The sequence below is a fragment of the Salmo trutta genome, chromosome 7 (genome assembly GCF_901001165.1).
Source record: "Salmo trutta chromosome 7, fSalTru1.1, whole genome shotgun sequence".
NCBI classification, from domain to species: domain Eukaryota; kingdom Metazoa; phylum Chordata; class Actinopteri; order Salmoniformes; family Salmonidae; genus Salmo; species Salmo trutta.
Genome location: NC_042963.1, coordinates 37184655 through 37209770, shown reverse-complemented (window position 1 = coordinate 37209770; position 25116 = coordinate 37184655). Strand labels below are relative to the sequence as shown.

Below are 25116 nucleotides of genomic sequence, written 5' to 3'. Positions count from 1 at the left end.
GCTAGCGGTACTTGTCACTGCTGGTACTTGCATGTGCTTTTCAACGCCTATTTAAGATACTCCAGTGAGTGTAATTTGCTCAATATTAAGACAAATAAGGTCATAAAAAGAGATTATAAAAAATATATATTCTCATATTTTCTACTGTAGGTAGCTATGTAAACATATTTGTTCCACTTCAAAAAAAAAAAAAAAATATATATTTTTTTTTGAAGTGGAACAAATATATGTTTACATAGCTACCTACAGTAGAAAATGACAATATATATTTTTTATAATCTATTTTATTACCTTATTTGTCTTAATATTGAGCAGTACCCCTGCAGTACCTCGCGGACCCCATGTTGAATACCCCTGGGCTAGTGCGCTGCTCCTCTGGTTGAGTAGCTAGCTAGTGCTACATCCCACAAAGCTTTGCTGTTCTGAATTGCGCTAACGTAACTAGGCTAAAAGCTTTACCAGAGTAGACCCCACACTGACACACATATCCAAACGGGCTGACGGTTAAACAGAGAACAAACCTTTCCGTAGCTATGGATAACCGTGCACGGGCATCATGTAACGGCCATTCTTAATGTGTCCCTACAACAGCTATTCGGGAGGATTCAACTCTGACTGGTAGGTTATCATTTCTTTGACACTTAGCTAGCTGACGCCAGCTAGGCTAATGCTAGCTAACTGGTTGTGTAGCCATGTGACTAGCTAGCAAACGTTACAGCGTTTTAGCGAGGGATTGTGTCCAGCAGTTAAGTGTCGGTTAGAGAAGAATGTGCAAGCTTCAATAACTGAAGGCTTGCTGAAGAAAGATGGCAAGCTTGCTAACTTTACCTGCTAGCTAGCTGACTAACAGGATAAGTTATGGTAACAGACAGAAACGTCAACCTGTCATTCTAGCAGCTATCTAGCTAGCAGACTACCAACGTCAGACATGACTGCAATAATCACGTTTTGTGGTGTCTGAATGATATCTGATTGATCCCTTGAGCGACATAGCTAGCTAACTCAATTGAAATTGAATGACAGCCGAGCTTTGACTAGCTAATTTAGGTAGCTGGTGCACTGATTTTCTGTTAGGACTTAACTAGCTAACTGATTTTAAATGATTACAATAGACAATGATTATAACTAGCTAGATCTTGATATATTGATACTGGTTTGCTTGTTGCCATGTTCTTGCTGCTCCACACCTTACACTAACGTTAACCCACACACTAGGAAATCATCATGACTTATTGAGCTTTATTCCACTTCACTGATTGCTGCTGTTTTCATTCACAGGTTACTATACTTTTCCACAAACAAGGATATTTACCAACATTGGTTTCCATCATCTCGGTATTGATGAAGGGGAATCAGCAGTCAGTGGCTAAATCATCTCCATTTGTATTAAAAGCATAAAGCATATTACTTTGGCACTGCTAATATCACTCTGGAGCCTGTCATTTCCATGCTATGAGAGTTTGAGTCATCATCATGCACAGATGGCCCAACAAATCATTTTTGAATTGGGACCCATTTAGTTGTTTTGCAGCCAGCCCCAGCAAGTGTTGGGTTTTATCATCCAAAATCCCCTTGGCAAGGCTAAATCACTGACATCCTGAGAGTTGAAAGGATTAAGATCATACAGGATTTGCACGCTGAGGGAAGAAGGAACACCTGTTTTAGCTAGCGCTCTGAAATCCAGGCCACTGTGCTCAGCTTGGTTTTTGTTTTTTGGTATATGTTTACTTATCATCTGTCTGTGACTCTCTCTCTCCCACAAACTTACATTCAGCCTGTTACTGAGTGCTAACAAACATTATTCTGATGCCTGGAAAGCAGAATTACATTCGTTTTTTTTGCCATGTCTCGTTAAACTGAGATTATCCCACTGGCTTCAGAAAAGGACCCTAGGACATAATTTAAACATCGTGCAAACGTGACCAATGGAACTCCACCTCTTTTATTTTTTTGTCACTGTTGGTATGCTTCGGCTTTGTCACAGAGCGCATCGCAGTGACATTTGTCGCATTCAAAGTCCTGATGTGCGGTAAGCCAAGCAAAAAAGGCTATCTAAAAAGCTGCTGGTACCTGTAGCCAAGTCCCTCTCTCATTCAGCCCTGTTTCTCTGCACCACTGCAGCCCTGTGCTTACTGTTATGGCTTTGCCCTGGTGGCCAACTGAGCGAAATGGGACTCTGGCTGTGCTGAAGGATTAGACGCAGCCCTGGGAGTTGGACTGGACCAAAGGATCGCGCACACGCATATATGCACATAGACACACACCATGTTGCAGAGACAGTAGGTTTCCTGTTTGAGCCCCTGCTGTTTAGAGCTTGTTTTTGTGGGGGGTGTGGGGGGGGTTCTCCTCCGCAATCTCAAAGGTTTGGATGGTTGAGCACAAGGGCCACTTTGAAGGAGCCCGGCGGAGGCTGTGGTTTGGCCGGAGCTGACAGACTGTTTGCCAGCTACTGCTGATTTAAGTACCCTGTGTCCCTCACCGCTTCTACACCCCTACATCCCCCTCCTCTGCCAAACGTTCCGCCCCTGACTGCTCTGGTGAATGGAGGTCTAGGGGAGCACAGGCAAGGTTGGAAGGGAACCATTGCTGACACTGGTCCAGCCGGGCACTTTTTGCACTCCATGGACTGCGCTCCACTCTGTCCCCACTGAGGACCCTTTCCCTCTGTCTTGGGGGTAAATACTACAAGTCGAGGTTGTTTTTTTCTCTCCTTTCTATGGGCTCAAGGATGAAGCTGAAAAAGCAGGTGACGGTATGTGGAGGAGCCATATTCTGTGTGGCCGTATTTTCCCTGTATCTGATGTTGGACAAGGTCCAACACGACCCTGCAAGTCGACAGAACGGCGGTGGGAACTTCCCAAGGGTAAGACATTACCTATAGACATAGCATTGCTTGTTAGTTAGCTTGTTATTCTCTAAATCCTTGTCTGCAATCAAACAACATGTTGTTGTGATACATCTCACTGTGGCGTTAAAAGCCAGAGGCAGTACCTTCGAAACAGTTTTGTGAACTTTCCTTTGATATTGAGTTACATCAAAGCTGTAATTATCAAATGTTAAGAAAATTAATTGGTGAGATGCACACGTGTTTGAGTAAGTCAATCTATATGTTTATTTTGTACTGTAACCTGAGAGGCAGTCAGTTAGTTATTTTCATAAACACACCTTGTGTAGAGTCGCGGCCCAGCCACCACACCTGAACTGCTTCGCAGCAGCAAAGCTTTGTGATTGATTATGTTTACAGACCTGGTCCAGCAACAGTGTGTATAATGAGGGCTGGATTTGATTGTTACTGACAGGATTTTAGTCATGTTACCCCAAACTTGTTTTGCAGTATTTTTTTGAAGAGCTGTCGATGTGTAAGTTGGCTTGAATAGAATCCATAAATATAGAGAACACAAATATATAAATGCAACAATTTCAAAAATTTTACTGAGTTACAGGTCATATGAGGAAATCGGTCAATTGAAATAAATTCATTGGGTCCTAATTTACAGATTTCACATGACTGGGAATACAGATATGCATCGGTTAGTCACAGATACCTTAAAAAAAATAAAAAAGGGCCTCACAATGGGCCTCAGGAAGGTATTTCTGTGCATTCAAATCGCCACCCTACCATAACCCCAGCGACACCACCATGGGGCACCATGTTCACAATGATGACATATGCAAACCGCTCGCCCACACGACGCCATACACGTGGCCTGCCAAACTCTCTAAAATAACATTGTAGGCGGCTTATGGTAGGGAATTTAACTTTCAATTTCAAATTGTTACATGTTGCATTTTATATTTGTGTTCTGTATATTTATAGTTATATTCATACCAACTTCAACATTGACAGCTCTACAGAAAATACTGCAAAACAAATGAATATTCAATTCTTTGGCAACAGCTCTGGTGGTCATTCCTGCAGTCAGCATGCCAATTGCACACTATCTCAAAACTTGAGACATCTGTGGCATGTGACAAGTGCACATTTTAGAGTGGCCTTTTATTGTCCCCAGCACAAGGTGCACCTGTGTAATGATCGTGCCATTTAACTGGCTTTTTGATATGCCATACCTGTCAGGTGGATGGATTATCTTGGCAAAGGAAAAATGCTCACAAACAAATGTGTGCACAAAATTTGAGAGCTTTTAGTGTGTATGGAACATTTCTGTAATGTTTTATTTCAGCTCAATGAAAATGGGACCAACACTTTACATGTTGCGTTTTTATATTTTTGTTCAGTGTACTTTTGTTTGATTTTATTCATTAATTTATCTATTTGCTACAGCTTGAGTGAACAAGGACCTGCATTTTCACAACAACAGTGTTTCCTTTGGTAATGGGACTGTGAAGTAGTGTCAAATAAAACAATAAAAAAAATTCACATGCTTAGTGTACACCTGTACACTAGCAGTGAAATGATTACTGTATGTGTACATAGGTAACTATGTACACATACAGTACCAGTCAAAAGTTTGGACACACCTACTCATTCCAGGTTATTTTTACTATTTTCTACTTTGTAGAATAATAGTGAAGACATCTAAACTATGAAATAACACATATGGAATCAAGTTGCAACCAAAAAAGTGTTGAACAAATCTAAATATATTTTATATTCTTCAAAGTAGCCACATTTTACATTTTAGTCATTTAGCAGACGCTCTTATCCAGAGCGACTTACAGTAGTGAATGCATACATTTCATACATTTCATTTCATGCATTTAAAAAAAAAATGGTTTGTACTGCCACCCTTTGCCTTGATGACAGATTTGCACACGCTTGGCATTTTCTCAACCAGCTTCATGAGGTAGTCACCTGGAATGCATTTCAATTAACAGGTGTGGCTTGTTAAAACAACATTTGTGGAATTTCTTTCCTTAATGCGTTTGAGCCAATCAGTTTTGTTGTGACAAGGTAGGGGTGGTATACAAAATATTTGGTAAAGGCCAAGTCCATATTATAGCAAAAACAGCTCAAATAAGCAAAGAGAAATGACAGTCCATTAGGTCAGTCAATCTGGAAAATTTCAAGAACTTTGAAAGTTTCTTCAAGTACAGTCGTAAAAAACATCAAGCGCTATGATGAAACTGGCTCTCATGAGGACTGCCACAGGAAAGGAAGACCCAGTTACCTCTGCTGCAGAAGATAAGTTCAATAGAGTTACCAGTCTCAGAAATCAGCAGTTAACTGCACCTCAGATTGCATCTCACAGAGTTCAAGTAACAGACACATCTCAACATCAACTGTTCAGAGGAAACTGCGGGAATCAGGCCTTCATGGTTGAATTGCTGCAAAGAAACCACTACTAAAGGACGCCAATAAGAAGAGACTTTCTTGGGCCAAGAAACACAAGCAATGGACATTAGACCAGTGGAAATCTGTCCTTTGGCCTGAGTCCAAATTTTTGTTTTCAACCGCTGTGTCTTTGTGAGACGTTGAGTAGGTGAACGAATGATCTCCGCATATGTGGTTCCCACCGTGAAGCATGGAGGAGGTGGTGTGGGGGTGCTTTGCTGGTGACACTGTCAGTGATTTATTTAGAATTCAAGGCACACTTAACCGGCATGACTACCACAGCATTCTACAGCAATATGCCATCCCATCTGGTTTGCGCTTAGTCCCACTATCATTTGTTTTTCAACAGGACATTGGCCCATAACACATCTCCAGGCTTTGTAAGGGCTATTTGACCAAGAAGGAGTGTTATGGAGTGCTGCATCAGATGACCTGGCCTCCATAATCACCTAACCTCAACCCAATTGAGATGGTTTGGGATGAGTTGGACAGCAGAGTGAAGGAAAAGCAGCCAAGTGCTCAGCGTATGTGGGAACTCCTTCAAGACTGTTTGGAAAAACATTCCTCATGAAGCTGGTTGAGAGAATGCCAAGAGTGTGCAAAGCTGTCATCAAGGCAAAGGGTGGATACTTTGAAGAATATGTTTAACACTCTTTTGGTTACATCATGATTCCATATGTTATTTCATAGTTTGTATGTCTTCACTATTATTCTACAATGTAGAAAACAGTAAAAATAAAAACCCCTTGAATGAGTATGTTTGCCCAAGCTTTTGACTGCAACTGTAGGTAGGGGCTAAGTGAATAGGCAACAGGATAGCTAGTAGCAGCAGGGAGTGTGATAGTGTCTGGTGTTAGTGTAACCAATGTGAAATGGCTAGTTAGTTAGCGGTGGTGCGCGCTAATAGCATTTCAATCAGTGACGTCACTCGCTCTGAGACTTGAAGTAGGGTTTCCCCTTGCGTTGCAAGGGCCGTGGCTTTTGTGGCGCGATGGGTAACGATGCTTCGTGGGGTGTCAGTTGTTGATGTGTGCAAGGGTCCCTGGTTTGAGCCCGGGTTGGGGCGAAGAGAGGGACGGAACCTACATTGTTACATTGATGCTGTTGACCCGGATCATTGGTTGACCCGGATCATTGGTTTTCGTGTGGGTGTTGGGGTGTCAGTGTAAGTATGTGTGGGTAGAGTCCAGTGTGTGTGTGCATCGATTCAGTGCCTGGTAGTTGGTACAAAAATCCATCCATCCATATAGGCTAGCTAGTCCTGTTTAGCACCTCCTGTGACGTTCATCCCCATTTTTTCCCCCCGGGTACTTTTCCTCCTGCGTTCTAGAGCCAAATCTCTGTTCTGCAGAACCGCATAGAACAGCTGGAGCAGCTACTGGAGGAGAACCACCAGATCATCAGCCACATCAAGGACTCTGTTCTGGAGCTGACCGACACTGGTGCTGTCCCCCCCAGCGGACAGCTGCCCTTCCGCAGTGCCAATGGTTCCTGGGTCCTGCCCTTTGACGGACACCCCACCTTCCTCTCCGTCAAGCCCCAGGACTGCCAGTTCGCCCAGGGCCGCCGCGGACATACCGACCTGCAGGTGACCAGCTCTCCAGGGACTGTCTGGTCTTGGAGGAACTCTGTTGTTCTGTTGGCCATCAGTAGGCGCGTGTGTGTGTGTAATTGTTAACATGCTGTCTCTTGTCTATGTGGCAGGTTTAAGGTGAGGGGTTTACAGATATCATGTGATTTGCCTCTGTTCTAAACGCAAAGCAGAGTTAAGTTTAGCTAACTTTGGTCTGTTGCCTTCCAGATGCTAGACATATACTCCCTGTTGAAGTTTGACAATGTGGACGGGGGTGTGTGGAAGCAGGGCTTTGAGATCACCTATGAGCCTGGGGCGTGGGACAATGAACCGCTGCAGGTGTTTGTGGTCCCTCACTCCCATAACGACCCAGGTGAGACATGGCTCTAAAACTGCGTTCTTCAGGGCACATTGTAGCAAAAGACGAAGGAAGGCCAATTTCTAAGGAAACAAAAAAGTGAATAAAATATTCATTTTTTTCAACTTTTTTTATATATACTAAGCAAAAAACGAAACCTTGATTGAGTTATTATCTGCAATATTAAACAAATGACTGGATTGACAAATTGAGTGACACAATGACATTAGAATTCCAACGTCTTAGTTATTTTTAGATTAGAACGGCTGTGTATTAGCACAAGATTTGATTTTAGCCAGAGACCGACAGTTCCATTAGATTTGTTTATAGCCAATGCAAGTACAGCTAGCTAACTTGACAGTTATTGACTTGTTGACCGTGGAAGAAACCTTGAAGTTTTGTAATTCAGTAGCACGAATAGCCATTCATTATGGCTCCATTTTAATTAGGATAGACTTTGCTCTTTACCAAGGTGTCACTGAGTAAATGTTCACAGCTTGTCCTGGGTCTGTGGAGAGCTATGAGAGACCACTGAGACTGTTGTCAGCGAATCCAAAAAAGCAGTTCTCTGTTATGGGATGTTCTCTCTAAAAGCCAGGCCAGAGCTTTTAAGGTTTAACAAGACTGCAGGTAAAGGGAAGTAGGTCAAACCACAGGACTGGCACCAAGTCAGTCCTGCAGACAACGCAACGTTAAAAGGCCCCTTTCACTGTCAGTCCTTTAGTCTATTTGGTTGATCTACCTTCTACCAGTCTGTGCATCCAGTGGTGTGGACTCCTATGGTTTAGTCTACGGTGAGCATATTGCTCTATAGATTAGTTAGTGCTAGGCTGCTCTGTTTATGTATTGTAGAGTCATCAACTTCTCTCCTTTCTGAGAGATTCATAGTCTGCTTGTTTCTCAGCCTCTGACAATACATTCAAGGTGGTTTATTTTTACTGTTCTGTTTAAATAATAAACCGGGAGTTATTTGTAATACTTCACTGCTATGTTTTGTTTGGTACTGTACCACTGACCTGCTTTTACTCCTCCTTATCATGGCAAAATCCAAAATGCATGATAGGAAATAGTACTGTACTGTCTGCTAGGGGGGTCGATGGTAGATTCACTCTTTATTGTTCATCTTCTATTTATGTCTGAAACTGACCTACCCTCAAACCAAGGTCCTGGGTTCTATTTCATAGACACAAATGTTTTGAAATGGGGAGGTAGCCTATTACTTGAACTTTTCCAATAAGGGATTCCCATTTTCATTTTAAATTGTTTTGCTGCGGTGTCCGTGCCAGTCAAACTGAAGATGACCGTGTTCCTCCTGATCTGGGTTGTTGTGCTCATCACCTCTGTGCTGCGATCTCCTGTCTCGACAGGCTGGATCAAGACGTTTGATAAGTACTACACAGATCAGACGCAGCACATCTTCAACAACATGCTGGTCAAGCTGACTGAGGACCCACGCAGGAAGTTCATTTGGTCTGAGATCTCCTTCTTCGCCAAGTGGTGGGAGAGCGCCGACATGCACAAGCAGGAAGCCATGCGCAAGTGCGGATCTCACAGTCACAGCACTAGCTCTCAAACATCTTACTACAACACAATTTAAGTCTGCCACTGTTAGTTCTTCCCTAAAGTATTTAAGCCGTCCGTTGAGGATTGCCCACATAGGGAAGAGTCAATAGTGGCAGTCTTGGTAGATAAAAATTCAGTTGTTGTAGTGTCGTAATACAGTATTTGACGTGTGTGTGTGTCTGTGTGTATATGTGTGTGTGTGTGAAATTATAAATACCTCACATGCGACTTGTAATAAGACTAAGCAATTAGCCTATTAAAATGTGACTCCATAAGAGAAATAGCAATTTGCAAGAGACTATAGTTGAGTTGGAGTAATAGGCAATGAAGAAATGTCTGAGAATGGAATTCTAAATACAGGTGTATTTAATTAGAAAATGAATGATAAGCGTATGCCTTGTATAATGTTAAGGTACAAAGCATTATAAGGCATTATTCTAAGCATGGTCAGAGAGAGAGACAAAGAAACCATGGCTTGTGCCATGGCCTGTAGCTCAGGGAAGAGGGTGGTGTAGGTATCTCACCACAGAAAGGCAGGAACAAATATGAAAACAGAATCTAATATCCTTTTTATAGTTTAAGCATTGGACCTGTTTGGATTCAAAAATGGAGTTGTTGACCAATGGAATTACTATGAAGTTAACCTCGAATCCGATATCGGACCTACAGGATGTAAACTCTGGTTCTCAGAGGTGAGACAATGGGGGTTGGCAAGATCAACACAGAGAATGTTGAATTCCTAAGACAACACAGAGGAATTTCTTGCATACAGTTAATAAGAAGAGTCACTTCGGGGGCTGCCCTACTTTGTTGTTTTCTGTAAGCAGGAACTCGCCCAGCTGTGAATGTCTACCCAACTAGCAAAACAGTGTCTTTTCAGTATCTCTTATCTCAGTGTAAACAACCTGCCAGGCAACATTAGCAGCGTGATTTACAATAATTAGCTAATAAGCGCCACATCTCCCTTGGCAGAGAGACCAGATGCTTCTAAAATAGCTGGTTATTTGGTTGACGCGGTGGCTCCAAGTAAGCGTTTGCTTTTCAAATTGTATCTGTCACTTACTTCGTAAACAACAGGCAGGTGTAGACTTACTTATGGATCCTTTTCCAACAATACAGAATTTTCCTCATGTCTCTACTGGGTGGATGTCTTAACTCCTCTCGCTGTCGCAGGCTAATCCTGGGAGGGCAGCTGGAGATGGTGACCGGAGGTTGGGTTATGACTGATGAGGCCAATGTTCACTACTTCGCCATGATTGACCAGCTCATAGAGGGCCATCAGTGGCTGGAGAAGAACGTGGGTAAGCGACACGCTTCCCCTCTCCGAGATGCCTTCTCTTATTCATGCAAGGGGTTTTGCTCACTGTGATGTTGGAAGCAGAAGCATTGGAAAGTTAAAATAATTCAAACACTGAGTGGATAACTTTGCAATGACACCTTTCCGCGTATTGTGTGAAATCCTGTATGACTTCAGTCATAGTCCTGTTGCAGTAGGAGTTCCATTATGACATAGAAACTGTGCACCATGCTTTGTTGTATTCTCCATGATGGTAACCCTCCTGTGATGTGCCCTACTGTAGGTGTGACCCCACAGTCGGGTTGGGCGGTGGATCCCTTTGGCCACAGTGCCACCATGGCCTACTTGCTGAAAAGGGCCAACCTGACCAGCATGCTCATCCAGAGGGTCCACTACTCCATCAAGAAGCACTTCGCCTCCAGCCGCAGCCTGGAGTTCATGTGGAGGCAGTCCTGGGGTCAGTTGCTGGCTGTTTTCGTGGCAGCAGACCAATCTCATCTATTTACACCATAATGTGCTTATTTCTCTGGAATGCAGATTTCCAATGAGTGCTGCCACTCTGGATGGCCTTTCAAATTGAGGATGAGGGAAATGTTGTAAATGTCACAAGTGGCCAATTTATAGTTTGGACTAAGAACACTAACAGTTGTTTGTTCCTTGCTTGTATTTGCATTGTAGTTTTGAATTCACACAAACCCCAAAATAAAAATGTAAAAATCTTCATTTTTTTTGTGTTGCCAGACCAAGAGTCGGGCACGGACATCTTCTGCCACATGATGCCCTTCTACAGTTATGACGTGCCACACACCTGCGGACCTGACCCCAAGATCTGCTGCCAGTTTGACTTCAAGAGGCTGCCGGGCGGCCGGGTCAACTGTCCCTGGAAGGTTCCTCCGCGGGCCGTGGTGGAGGCCAACGTGGCAGAAAGGTGAGCCCAGCAGAGAGCCTCCCCCCGGCCTTGACCGCCACACTGCTAGGGGGGAGATGTCAGACCTCTGCAGTAGAGCAGGGAGTGTGGGTGCAGAGAAACATGGAAATATGCAACCGGCTTTGTAGACCTTCACTGCGACTTGCTTATCAATGAATAGTTTTGTGTAGAAAAAAACCGTTTCATGGAACTTTCCAAAGCACACATTCCTGAGAGAGTCTAATGGAAAATAGCTCTCTCACTGAAAGCTATTGATTGCCCTTTTCCATTAAAGCTCCTCTTTTTATCCTCCATTTTCTAAGGTCATGTCAGTCATCTATTGCCCTGTAACACTGGCGTTGCGCTGGGATGCACACACTCATTTACATTGACATTTTAGTCATTTAGCAGACGCACTTATCCAGAGCAACTTACAGTAGTGAGTCAATACATTTGTTATTTTTCCCCGTACTGGTCCCCCGTGGGAATCAAACCCACATCTCTGGCATTGCAAGCGCCATTCTCTACCAACTGAGCCACACAGGACTACATAACTAGGAGACTATTGAATATGTAATGCGTTTCAAAAGAAGACATTTCCGCACACTGCTTGCAAGCTTTCTTCTTTTCATTCAAATATGCTTTGACGAAGGTAAATAGACAGAAATGTTGCTATTGTCAATCATTTCTATATTCTAAAGCAAGCAGTGGTCAAGTCGGTGTGCTTGGTTTTTGGTAAGCAATTGGGTGCGTGTATTTCATGATACTTGTTTGCTACAACACTTTGCTGAAAGAAGGGGGAACAAAGTGTCTTCACATTATGAAGAGTCCATGTTACTGTGGAAACTGACTCAACTGCATGTCTTGTATTGTTGAATGCCGGCCAACCCTTCTTCAGTAAGCTGCTTGTTCCACAACACAAAATGATTGTGTCTCCTCTAGTCTCTCCTATTTTCTGTCCTCTCTCCTTACATCGGCTGTTACATGTGAACCGGGATTACTTTTAGTTTACTGCTTTTGGGTAAAGTTTGTCGTCTTGAAAATTAAGTTGATCAAATAAAATAAACTTGAAGACAATTGCATTTTCTTGACAGTCTTCATCCATAATGGTAAGTTACACGATTATACACTTACAGTGCCAGCCCTACTGTGACCTGAGTCACTCTCTCCACCCCAGGGCCCACCTGCTCTTGGATCAGTACCGTAAGAAGTCCAAGCTGTTCCGCAGTAAGGTGGTTCTGATTCCGCTGGGAGATGACTTCCGCTACGACAAGGCCCTGGAGTGGGACCAGCAGTACCTCAACTACCAGAGACTCTTTGACTACATGAACTCTCACTCTGAGATGCACGTGCAGGTATGTTCGTTTTGATATTTGATTAATTCTAAAATGTCTGAAATGTAATGTCTCACCTTTATGGTCCTGTGTGTCTCCAGGCCCAGTTTGGGACCCTGACTGACTACTTCACTGCGGTTTACAAGGCCAACGGTGTGCCCCAGGGTGTCAGACCCCCAGAATACCCTGTGCTGAGCGGGGACTTCTTTGCGTACGCAGACCGAGAGGACCACTACTGGAGCGGCTATTACACCTCCCGGCCCTTCTACAAGAGCATGGACCGGGTGCTGGAGTCCCATCTCAGGTAAGGCCAGATGTAAAACAGCAGGTTGGCATTTGCGCCTTACACTCAGTCCTTAATTCAACAATGTTAGCTACATGTGTGTAGGTTTCAAAAGAAAAATCATTGGAGATGGAGACCTGTCTGCACACTGTCAAAGTTAGGAACAATCCCAAAACGTTCTCTTGTCTTTGTTAATTTGTTCCTCTGTGTTGTTCCACAGAGGTGCAGAGATCCTGTTCAGTCTGGCTGTGGCCCATGCTCGCCATGCGGGAATGGAAGGCCGCTACCCCACGTCAGATTACACCCTGCTGACGGACGCCAGGCGCACCGTCGCCCTGTTCCAGCATCATGATGCCATCACAGGCACCGCCAAGGAGAACGTGGTCATCGACTACGGCAACAGGTCAGTTGCTAAGAGAGACACAGAATAGAGATAGAAGTATCTTTTTCAACTTTAAAAACTTTTATGCGAAAAAGTATTCAGTAGTTTCTTTTTTTCTTTCTACATCCCTGCCTTTGGGACCACTGGTCTCAAAAGAAAAATACAGCCATTTTGCACTTAAGTCTCCAACTCAGTTGAATGGTTCAGAAGGAACAGAGAAAAGAGACGAGGCTAAGTGACCATTCAAGAATACTAGGATAACGTCTTATTGGTCCTTTTGTGTTTCCTTTAGGTTACTGCGCTCCCTGCAGGGCCTGAAGAGAGTAATCATTAACGCAGCCCACTTCCTGGTAATGAAAAACAAGGACGTGTATCGCTTCTACCAGACAGAACCCTTCCTAGAGACGGTAAGGGACGACAGGGAGACATGGAGCTCTAACAATGCATTGCAGTGTTAAAATAACTTGCATAAGCTCAGCTTCTTTTGTATGTTAATTTCCCATATGATTCCTTGTTGTTGACTGTATATCAAGTTGTGATCTACTCCTACTCAGTGCTTCTCTAGTCTAGTAACAAGCATTAAGTGCATTTCTGACTCTCATATTCAGTGCCTTCAGAAAGGAATCATACCCCTTGACTTATTCCACATTTTCTCACCCATCTACACACAATATCCCATAATGACAAAGTGAAAACATGTTTTTAGAGTTTTTAGCAAATTTATTGAAAATGTAATATCTCATTTACATAACTATTCACACCCCTGAGTCAATGTTAGAATCCCCTTTGGCAGCGATTACAGCTATGAGTCTTTATGGGTTAGTCTCTAAGAGCTTTGCACACCTGGATTTTACAATATATGCACATTATTCTTTGAAACATTCTTCAAGCTCTGTCAAATTGGTTGTTGGTCATTGCTAGATAGACATTTTCAAGTTTTGCCATAGATTGCGAAGCATATTTAAGTCAAAACTGTAAGTAGGCCACTCAGGAATATTAAATGTTGTCTTGGTAAGAAACTATAGTGTATATTTGGCCTTGTGTTTTAGGTTATTGTCCTGCTGAATGTTGAATTTGTCTCCAAGTGTCTGGTGGAAAGCAGACTGAACCAGGTTTTCCTCTAGGATTTTGCCTGTGCTTAGCTATATTCCATTGCTTTTTATCCCCCCAAAAAAACTCTCTGGCAGATGACAAGCATACCCACAACATGATGCAGCCACCACCATGCTTGAAAATATGAAGTGGTACTCAGTGATGCGTTGTTGGAGTTGTCCCAAACGTAACGCTTTTTATTCAAGATGAAGTTCATTTCTTTGTTGCATTTTTTGCAGTTGTACTTTAGTTCCTTATTGCAAACAGGATGCATGGTTCGGAATAATTGTATTCTGTACAGGCTTCCTTCTTTTCACTCTGTCGTTTAGGTTAGCGTTGTGGAGTAACTCCAATGTTGTTGGTCCAGGCTCAGTTTTCTCCTATGACAGCCATTAAACTCTGTCGCTGTTTTAAAGTCACCACTGGCCTCATGGGAAAATCCCTGAGCGGTTTCCTTTGTCTCCTGCAACTGAGTTAGGAAGGACGCCTGTATCTTTGTAGTGACTGGCTGTATTGATTCATCATCCAAAGTGTAATTAATAACGGCACCATGCTCAAAGGGATATTCAATATCGGCTTTTTTGTTTTTACCCATCTACCAATAGCTTTCCTTCTTTGCGAAGCATTGGAAAACCTCCCTTGTCTTTGTGGTTAAGTCTATCTTTGACATTCTCTGCTCGACTGAGTGACCTTACAGATAATTGTATGTGTGGGGTACAGAGATGAGGTAGTCATTAAAAAGTAATGTTAAACACAACTCCATGCAACTTGTTATGCGACATGTTACGCAACTGTTTACTCCTGAACTTATTTAGGCTTACCATGTCAAAGGGGTTGAATACTTACTGACTCAAGGCATTTCAGCTTTTAATTTTTTATTAATTTCTGAAAATAGAATTCCGCTTTGACATTATGCAGTTGTGTGTGTGTGCCAGTGACACAATCTCCATTTAATCCAGAAAGCACTGTACACTTCTGTGTTTGTGACTATAGGATGATGGGCGTGCCACCCAAGACTCCCTGCCCCAGCGCACCCTTATTGAACTGGACCAATCAGGACCTAGGTAACCCCCTCTTCCCCTCTCCCTCAGTACAGTCTCTCATGGGTGGGGTGTTTGACTGATCTCCCCTGTCTCTCTCTGTTAGGTACCTGGTGCTGTTCAACCCAGTGGAGCAGGACAGGCTGTGTGTGGTGACAGTGTTGGTGAACTCTGTCCGGGTCCGGGTGCTCACAGAGGATGGACAGACCCTCCCTGTACAGCTCAGTGCCCAGTGGAGCTCTGCTAGCCAGATGAGCGCAGAGGGCTTCCAGGTGTGTGTGTATGGTTGCTGGTTTAATTTGTGGTGCTCTCAGTGACTATTTAATGTACATTGTGTGGTACTTCAGTTGACAGATGCATTGATATATTATGTGTAGCATGAGTGTCTGCCGTATGTGTGTGTTTAACTGTGTTCTCGCCTGTCTGCAGGCCTCCTTCATGGTGCGTCTGCCTGCCCTGGGCCTGGCAGTGTTCCACCTGTATGACTCTGCTGACACCCCCATGACGCTGCGCTCTGAGACCCTGCTGAGGCTGACTGGTCAGGGGCAGACTGCCCATGCCGTGGACCCCCTGCCATTGCGCTCCCAGACAGCAGACCCACAGCTCTTCTACATCTCCACCCAGTCCCTTACACTGGGCTTCTCTGGAACCACTGGCCTGCTGGAGGTATGTGGAGGGGAAGAGGCTTGTGGCCCAAATGGCACCCCGTTTCCTATGTGGTGCACTATTTTTGGCCAGAGCCCTAGGCTGCCATTGCGGATGCAGCCACTGACTATTCTTTGTCTCTACCAGATTGACTGATTTGGAAGTCAGCCTAAACGCTGTGACTAAAATTAGCCCAAGGCCGTTGATCATTTGCTGAATTCCAAATAGGCACCACAGACTCATTTGGTTGAAGTGTAATGTATAATTCTCTGTCTCTCTCGCTTGATCCATCAGAGCATCCATCGTAAAGACGACCCACAGGAGGTCAAGGTTCAGATCCAGTTTGTGACGTACGGCACTCGGTCCTCAAAGGACAAGAGCGGGGCTTACCTTTTCCTGCCTGATGGGAAGGCTAAGGTGAGCTAGCTGCCAATCCCCCCCCATCTGTCCTAGAGCTTTAGGTAGCCTAGCGGTTAGCGAGTTGGGCCAGTAACCGAAATGCTGTTGGTTCAAATGCCCGAGGTAAAAAAAAAAAATGATTTCACCTTTATTTAACCAGGTAGGCTAGTTGAGAACAAGTTCTCATTTGCAACTGTGACCTGGCCAAGATAAAGCAAAGCAGTTTGACACATACAACAACACAGAGTTACACACAATAATACAGTAGAAAAACTATATACAGCATGTGCAAATGAGGTAGGATAAGAGAGGTAAGGCAATAAATAGGCTATGGTGGCAAATTAATTACAATATAGCAATTAAACACTGGAATGGTAGGATGTGCAGAAGATGAATATGCAAGTTGAGACACGGGTGCAAAAGAGCAAGATAAATAAATAAATACAGTATGGGGATGAGGTAGATTGGATGGGCTATTTACAGATGAGCTATGTACAGGTGCAGTGATCTGTGAGCTGCTCTGACAGCTGGTGCTTAAAGCTAGTGAGGGAGGTAAGAGTCTCCAGCTTCAGAGATTTTTGCAGTTCGTTCCAGACATTGGCAGCAGAGAACTGGAAGGAGAGGCGGCCAAAGGAAGAATTGGCTTTGGGGGTGACCAGTGAGATATACCTGCTGGAGCGCGTGTTACGGTGACCAGTGAGCTGAGATAATGCGGGGCTTTACCTAGCAGAGACTTGTAGATGACCTGGAGCCAGTGGGTTTGGCGACGAGTATGAAGTGAGGACCAGCCAACGAGAGCATACAGGTCGCAGTGGTGGGTAGTACATGGGGCTTTGGTGACAAAACGGATGGCACTGTGATAGACTGCATCCAATTTGTTGAGTAGAGTGTTGGAGGCTATTTTGTAAATGACATCGCCAAAGTCGAGGATTGGTAGGATGGTCAGTTTTACGAGGGTGTGTTTGGCAGCATGAGTGAAGGATGCTTTGTTGCGAAATAGGAACCCGATTCTAGATTTCATTTTGGATTGGAGATGTTTAATGTGAGTCTGGAAGGAGAGTTTACAGTCTAACCAGACACCCAGGTATTTGTAGTTGTCCACATATTCTAAGTCAGAACCGTCCAGAGTAGTGATGCTGGATGGGCGGGCAGGTGTAGGCAGCGATCGGTTGAAGAGCATGCATTTAGTTTTACTTGCATTTAAGAGCAGTTGGAGCTGTCTGTGCCCTTGAGCAAGGCACTTAACCCTAATTTGCTCCGGAGGCGTCATACTATTATGGCTGACCCTGTACATCAACACATTTCACTGTACTTATCCGGTGTATGTGACAATAAAACATATTTTTTAACTGTATGATGTTTTAGGATCAGTCTACCCTGCCTCAATCCATTACAGAAACACTGTCTCTCCGTCTCTCAGCCCTACAGTCAGAAGGAGCCTCCGGTGGTGCGTGTGGTGGAGGGCCCTCTCTTCTCTGAGGTAGTGGCTATGTACCAGCACTTCCAACAGACCATTCGCATACACAATGTGCCAGGTGTGGACGGTCTGTCCCTGGATGTCACCACCATGGTGGACATCAGAGAACAGTCTAACAAAGAGCTGGCCATGCGTCTGGTCACGGACATCCAGAATGACGACACCTTCTACACAGACCTCAACGGATTCCAGGTCAGACCACAACGCACACTTTACACTTGAGTGTCTGACCTTTGGCTTCAACATGTCCCTCAATACTGTAATTTTTCCACAGATGCAGCCCCGGCGCCACTTCCTGAAGCTCCCTCTGCAAGCCAACTTCTACCCCATGCCCAGCCAGGCCTACATCCAGGACAGCCATCTCCGCCTCACCCTGCACTCTGCCCAGGCACTGGGTGTCACCAGCCTAGAGAGTGGTAGGGAGAGACAATTCATACGTTTATTTTTCTTAACACCTTAGTGTTCCTGAAGTTTTCTATCTCTTATGTCTCTAAAGAAGTTTTCATTAAGAGGGACTGGTAGCAGTTTTTCCTTTTATTTACTGAAATGTGGTGACTTCTCTGCTGTTTGCCTTTGCAATGTTATCTATGTTTAATTCTATGGCGCTCAGAGAGATAGATGGAGGACTCATCTTTGTATCTGTGCCATTATGGTATCTGGTTCAATGAAAGTCAATTAACTAAGTAGACCAGACCTTACTGGTATTGCATTGGTGTCTATGGGAGACACCCAGTTAAGTAGACCAACATTCTTTTCCAATGGTAAATGGCCTGAGTGAACTATTTTCATTTATCCACCATTTTTGGCAGTGCCATTGAGACTATCTCTATTTTAAAGTAGTACATTCTCTTCTGTGTTTGTGTTGGGGGAAAAACTGCTGGAGTCCTGAACCAAATATTGTCATTCATTTATTGTGGCCACTAGATGGTGGTGATATAGCTTAAAGCCATTTGCAAACTATAGGCAACTCAATTTGAAGAAGACAATTCTCTGATTTTATTGGCTGGTCGCTCCCAACCCATAGGAATCCCCACCTAGTTGACTACTAAGTCCTCAATGACAATTTCCATGCTAAAACGGGTTCTATCCCATATCTAGAGTCCCCTATTGATCTCTATGATGGAGCTATATATGCATGTCTCTGCTTTTCCCTCCCTCAGGCCAGTTGGAGGTGATTCTGGACCGGCGGCTGATGCAGGATGATAACCGTGGCCTGGGCCAGGGCCTGAAGGACAACAAGAAGACGGCCAACCGCTTCCGCCTCCTACTGGAGAGGAGGTCCACTGGCAACAAGGTCAGCCAGTCTAAAATCCTCAGATGGGATTTAGTTTATAGGGGTTATATTCAAGCAAATTAACACAATCTAGTCTGAGGGGAAACAGTGGGTGAGCCGGGACTACTTCTCAGTGTGTCTCAAATGTCTTAATCTCTCATGCTGCGCTCTTTAACCCATGTCTCTGTTCTTTATTTGTCACCCCCCTCCATTTATTTTTGTCATCTCTGTCTCATGCTCCATTGCACTCAGCATGATGGCTTCTTTGCCAAACTCTCCTCCATGTTTCACTCTCTCGTCTCCTTCGCCCTGAGAGGCGGAGCTCACGAGGTAAAGTTGCCACGGCAACAGTGAGGTCACTAGATACCCAGTCGTGGCCGTCTGTCTATGTAATCTGTGTTATAGCTGTTCTTACCTTCTAGTTTAACCTGTGTTTAGCTGCCCTGTACCCTATAGCTAAAAAGCCTGTCGTAGCAGCATTGCAAGAAATCCTGGAATTGGATATGCGCTTAAAATGCAAATAATTGTTTTCAGCTCTGCAGTTTCCCTGCTGTGTTGACTGTTGAAGCTTAGCATGGTGGGACGGGGTTAGTTATCAGATTTGACCTGTGTTGAAACCTGTCTTCCTGCCTCCCAGGTGGTGGACAGCAGACCAACCAGCTTCCCCTCCCTACTTAGTCACATGACCTCGGCCATCCTCAACCACGAGGTGTTGGCGCTGCCCGTGCTACCCAAGAAGCGTGGCATCCCTCCCTTGCATACCTTCACGCCCCTTATGGGGGCCCTGCCCTGTGACTTCCACGTGCTCAACCTGCGCAGCGTCCAGCACCAGGTAACTAGAAGTGAAGAAGTAATTGTCCTGTTTGTGGAACGTCAATATACTGGAAGATATAATACAGGTAGGGTTCTGTGTACAAACCATTGATGCTAATATGTTTGTGTGACTTGTAGCAGGACACCCACTCCCCGTCTCCCTACACAGCCCTCATCCTGCATCGGAAGGGTCTGGACTGTGACCTGGAGACCCCCAACCCCGGATTCAACTGTACCACTTCCGAGGGACAGGTCAGTGGTCCTCAACAACACACACATGGATCACCACAGACACAACTGGGGCGATAGTACAGTGTGTTGCAGAGACACATACAGCACTGCAGTGGGAGTCATTCTAGCAGTCTGGAAAGATTCTTCTCTGTGTTAGACATGAGGAGTGACTGGACAAATTGTTCTCTCATACACACTCTTTCTACCTCCTACTCTCTTTCACAAACTGTATCCATCTCTCGCTCTCTCTCCTTGTCTGTTCTTCCAGCTGGGTTTGTCTTCTCTGTTCCGTAACCTGGACCTCCAGCTGCTGCAGCCCGTGTCTCTGTCCCTGATGTACTCCAGCCCCCCTCTGGCCAATGACTCCTCCATCAGCTTGGAGCCCATGGAGATCTCAGCCTTCAGGCTCAAACTGCGCTAGCCAGGCTCAGATAAACACATCAGACCAGACACGGCCAGGCCAGGCCTGGTCCCACCTGGTTTTGTCTGTTCTAGTCTATAGGAAGACTGCCTCCCAGTGAACAGAGGGGTGGCCAAGCTGGGGCTTCCTGGTCCAACCTGTGTATACAACACACAGTACACTACACCACTCTACACTATACCACTCCACACTTCACCACACACACCCTGAACTGTAAAGTCAGCTTGGAAGAGCAGGTGTCCACCATGACTAGACTATAACTGCAGGGGGCAGATGGCTGTCACACACAGTGGCCGTCTCCAATCTATCTCAGAGAATCAGAAACCTTTGGTGATTTAGTTTTTGTGCTTGTGATAATAAAGGTGATGTCTTTATCACAGAACAGATACGGGTGATCTTCTGCCTTTGCATTGCAGTAGTAATGTCAAGTTAGTGGAAACATCGTTTTCTTAAAATAAAAAATCCCATCCTAGACTAACTAATGAATGTAAATATCACATGTATAAGGACCTTGGAATGACATGGCGACCCAGTGCAATTTGTAATCGCTTTATTTTTGCCACGTTCACGTGCTAGTCAAAACTAGGAAACTCTGGTTGTAGTTATACACGTGCCGCTTTCATTGGCAAGTCGAACATTTTTGATTTTCCTTGTTCCGACTAGTACATGAATGCGGTTAGTTTGGGTAATTTTTTTTTCTTCTACTATGGAGCCTATCCACCCGCTGCAGACTAGAGAACTGTTAACTCCATTACGAGCTCATCACTGCTCATTGAACTTTTATTGACTGCATTGACAGACTGAATGCAGTTGTGTACTACCAGTGTGAATGTTTGCTCTCTATCTCTGCAGTAGAGGAGCTGAGGCTATGGCTCTGTAAGGTACTGTATGTCAAGCAGAGTCAGTCACTCTGTAGTCACTTCCAGGCTGGGGATTAGGTCTCTCTAAGGAAATACCAATCCCCACGCTACTTTTGTTTTTAGTCATCATTATCTCCCTATTGCATGACTGTACGGCCTGCTATCCTTTCAATCCCCCCTTGCTTGTAGATGGTCTGAAGACTTTCAAACTGTTATGTGAGCCTCTCAAAGCTATCATGTCCCGATGAGTTGGCTGTGGAGGACCTGTGATGGAATTTAAGTTATGTTTGTATTTAAATGCTCCTAAAGTCATTCCTGTGCTCCTGTTCTTTGTGTGTGTACGCCATTCGATGGACGAATGGTGGTGTGTACTATACTGTATGCATTAGAAGAAACTACTATGATGACGATACCTCATATTTAACATGACACATTGGTATGTATATTGATGTGGAAACTTCTGTGAAGATACAGTATGCCAGAGGAGTAGTAAGATCCAGAGTGCCGTATCAGGGACAAGGTGTCTGTTCATAGCACTGTACTGTTAATCATCATTAGTGAGTCTGTGTAGTGGGGTTGGAGCATCTGGCTTTGAAAGCCAGGCATGGAGACCCTGTTTTTAAAGGCAGGATCGTGGTTCAACCTTCCCTTCATGATGATGTGGAGACATGGTCCGTTGAACAAACAAACAAGGATCCTTCAGGTCTGACTTTGACAGCGAGTTTACTGGCGCAAACATGGTATTTTTTTTATCAGCTTTCATCATAAAACATCTCTATAGCCTTGATCCTGGTGGGGTTAAGGTACCTGTCTATGATTCATTTCTGCCTTTGGTGTGGAAGGCTAAACATCAGTAGCTTACATCAGTAATGGCAGATGCACTGTTTATCAGTCATCTCTGCCGTTTCTCACTATATGTTTCTCCTCTACCATCTCTTAGACCATCCTACTATCCAAATATTTTTTCACCCTGCTGTGTTCTGTTTTACACTCCTCACTCAGAACACATGTTCCCTACAGTCCAACATTTCACTCTACAATGCTCAGGCACTAGCCTGGTCCCATACAGCGGATGTGCTGTGGCCAACTCCTATTGATGTCATACCATCTTTGGTATGAGAACAAAGAAACAGAGAGCAGTTGGTTGTATGTATCAACAGACTGGACCACCAGACTACCAATGTAGCCTGCATCACTTTTCATTATCAGCACTTCCGCACTCTTTTCGGATTGCATTTTCCCTCTAGCTATATGTCATGACACTACCCCTGTTCCTAATACGGCACTCCCCCCTATTGTCCCTTTCTTCCCGCTCTCCTACTGTCTCTGTATGTGTCCCAGTCCCTCTGTAGTCTTGTCTTTTGTATGTGATATTTGTTGTAGGACTTTTTTTAAGATGGAGTTTATGAAGGACTAATTTCTTTATTTTATTTGTTTCTTCCTGGATGTGTGTTTAAATAAAGATGCATAGAAGAAAAATGCAGACGTGATGCAGTCAGAATAAAGATCAAATATGATACTTGGTATGTTTAGCCACTGCATATTTGTCTCTTATCACTAACCCTTTATGTTAACACCTTTTTATTAACTTGTTTTTTTTAGCTACTGATCTCTAGTTTGTCAAACTTGTTGAAGTGGGCAGTAGGGGGCAGCACTAAGTTAGTTTGTGGGACAAGCACAAGCATCAGTGGTGAGCCATGCTGTTTGTCTGTCTTATAGAGGTTTTAAATACTCACCAAGCTGCGATTTTTATATTTCAATATATTGAACTTGACATGAAAATGCTCAATTTATTTAATGTTGAATGAAAATGGGTAATTTATCAATTTAAAGTTTTTGTGATTTACACAACTGAATGCGTTTTGTAAATGAGGACCCACATGAGCCCTGTGTATCAGACAGTTGTATTGGTCATCCACACTGAGGGTGAGGACAGACAATCTCTGTGGACAGCCAGCCAGGCCAAAGGACCGCAGCAGCTATGGGCTGCACAGGCTCAAGTGCTTTTGAGATCACCCTTTTGGGAGGCAGAAACGACTGTGGCAGAGAGATTTCTCCCCTCTATCTCACAAAGAGGAGGGTGTTTAAGGGTAACAATACTAAATTATTCAGACAGTCAAGCAGGAGACTGCACGTGGAGGAAAACTACAACAAAAAAGGGGATTCAAACCAGAACTAGACCAAGGACAAAGTGAAAGGGATCCCTAAAGGGCAGGGTTGGGGAATACATAATCAGTTTATCATCAAACATATTGTAATCAGATTAGACACTTTTGGAAAAACTACACTGAACAAAAATATAAATGCAACCTGTTTCATGAGCTGAAATAAAATAAATTTTCTGTATGCACAAAAAGCTTTTCTCTCAATGTTGTGAACACATTTGATTACATCCCTGTTAGTGAGCATTTTTACTTTGTCAAGATAATCCATTAGGTGTGGCATATTTGGAAGCAGATTAAACCGCATGATCATTACACAGGTGCACCTTGTGCTGGGGACAAAAGGCCACTCTAAAATGTGCAGTTTTGTCACAACACAATGCTACAGATGTCTCAAGTTTTGAGGGAGCGTGCAATTGGCAAGATAACTGCAGGAATGTCCACCAGAGCTGTTGCCAGAGAATCTAATGTTACTTTCTCTACTATAAGCCGCCTCACAACCACAGACCATGTGTAACCAAGACAGCCCAGGACCTCCACATCCGGTTTCTTCACCTGCAGCATCGTCTGAGACCAGTCACCTGGACTGCTAATGAAATTGGGTTTGTACAACTGAAGATTTTCTGCACAAACTGTCGTCAACTCTCAGGGAAGCTCATCTGCCTGCTCGTCGTCCTCATCAGGGTCTTGACCTGACTGCAGTTTGGCGTTGTAACCAACTTCAGTGGGCAAATGCTCACCTTCGATGGCCACTGGCACGCTGGAGAAGTGTGCTCTTCATGGATGAATCCCGGTTTCAACTGTACCAAGCAGATGGGAGATAGCATAAGCTATGGACAATTAACACGATTGCATTTTATCGATGGCAATTTGAATGCACAGAAATACCATGAGATCCTTAGGCCCATTGTTGTGCCATTCATCCGCCACCATCACCTCATGTTTCAACATGATAATGCACGGCCCCATGTGGCAAGGATCTGTAGACAATTCCTGGAAGCTGAAAATGTCCCAGTTTTTCCATGGCCTGCATACTCACCAGACATGTCACCCTATGAGCATGCTCTGGATCGACGTGTACGACAGCGTGTTCCAGTTCCCGCCAATGTCCTGCAACTTCGCACAGCCATTGAAGAGGAGCGGGACAACATTCCTCAGGCCACAATAAACAGCCTGTTCAACTCTATGCGAAGGAGATGTTGCACTACATGAGGCAAATAGTGGTCACACCAGATACTGACTGGTTTTCTGATCCACGCCCCTACTTTTTTTTTTATTTTTTTTTTTTAGGTATCGTTGACCAACAGCTGCATATCTGTATTCCCAGTCATGTGAAATTGATAGATTAGGGCCTAATGAATTTATTTAAATTGACTGATGTCCTTATATGAATTGTAACTCAGTAAAATCTTTGAAATTGTTGCATGTTGCGTTTATATTTTTGTTCAGTGTAGATGATTACTTCTTGGATGACATTGACACCTTTCTGTTTTCTCAATGACATTCAATTCCGCATTGAAAAAAGGAGCACGTTTTTTAAGTTTGTTCGAACTGAGCGAGTCTGACCACAAGTCAGACACCACTTTGATGACACAACATATTTCTTTGATGGATCCGTTTTGTCTTCTTCAAATCAAATGTATTTATAAAGCCCTTTTAACATCAGCAGATGTCACTAAGTGCTTACACAGAAACCCAGCCTAAAACAGCAAG

At 44.1% G+C, this 25116-nt stretch overlaps 1 protein-coding gene across 2 annotated transcripts; it reads left to right on the top strand.

Moving 5' to 3' along the window:
- The first annotated feature begins 414 nt into the window (after positions 1-414).
- Positions 415-22765, top strand: LOC115197323 (alpha-mannosidase 2x). Of its 2 annotated transcripts, none has more exons than XM_029758724.1 (22): positions 415-618; positions 1279-2863; positions 6645-6881; positions 7095-7239; positions 8592-8763; positions 9961-10088; positions 10368-10541; positions 10826-11012; positions 12169-12346; positions 12427-12629; positions 12829-13011; positions 13283-13397; positions 15076-15146; positions 15229-15394; positions 15552-15788; positions 16062-16184; positions 17587-17835; positions 17918-18059; positions 18804-18937; positions 19554-19748; positions 19868-19981; positions 20229-22765. In XM_029758724.1, the coding sequence occupies exons 2-22, from the start codon at positions 2717-2719 to the stop codon at positions 20379-20381; spliced, it is 3453 nt and encodes a 1150-aa protein (XP_029614584.1). In that variant the 5' UTR covers positions 415-618; positions 1279-2716; the 3' UTR covers positions 20382-22765. The 2 variants fall into 2 exon arrangements, with proteins under 2 accessions (XP_029614584.1, XP_029614582.1); XM_029758722.1 differs by having other exon boundaries at positions 6624-6881.
- The last annotated feature ends 2351 nt before the right edge of the window (positions 22766-25116 follow it).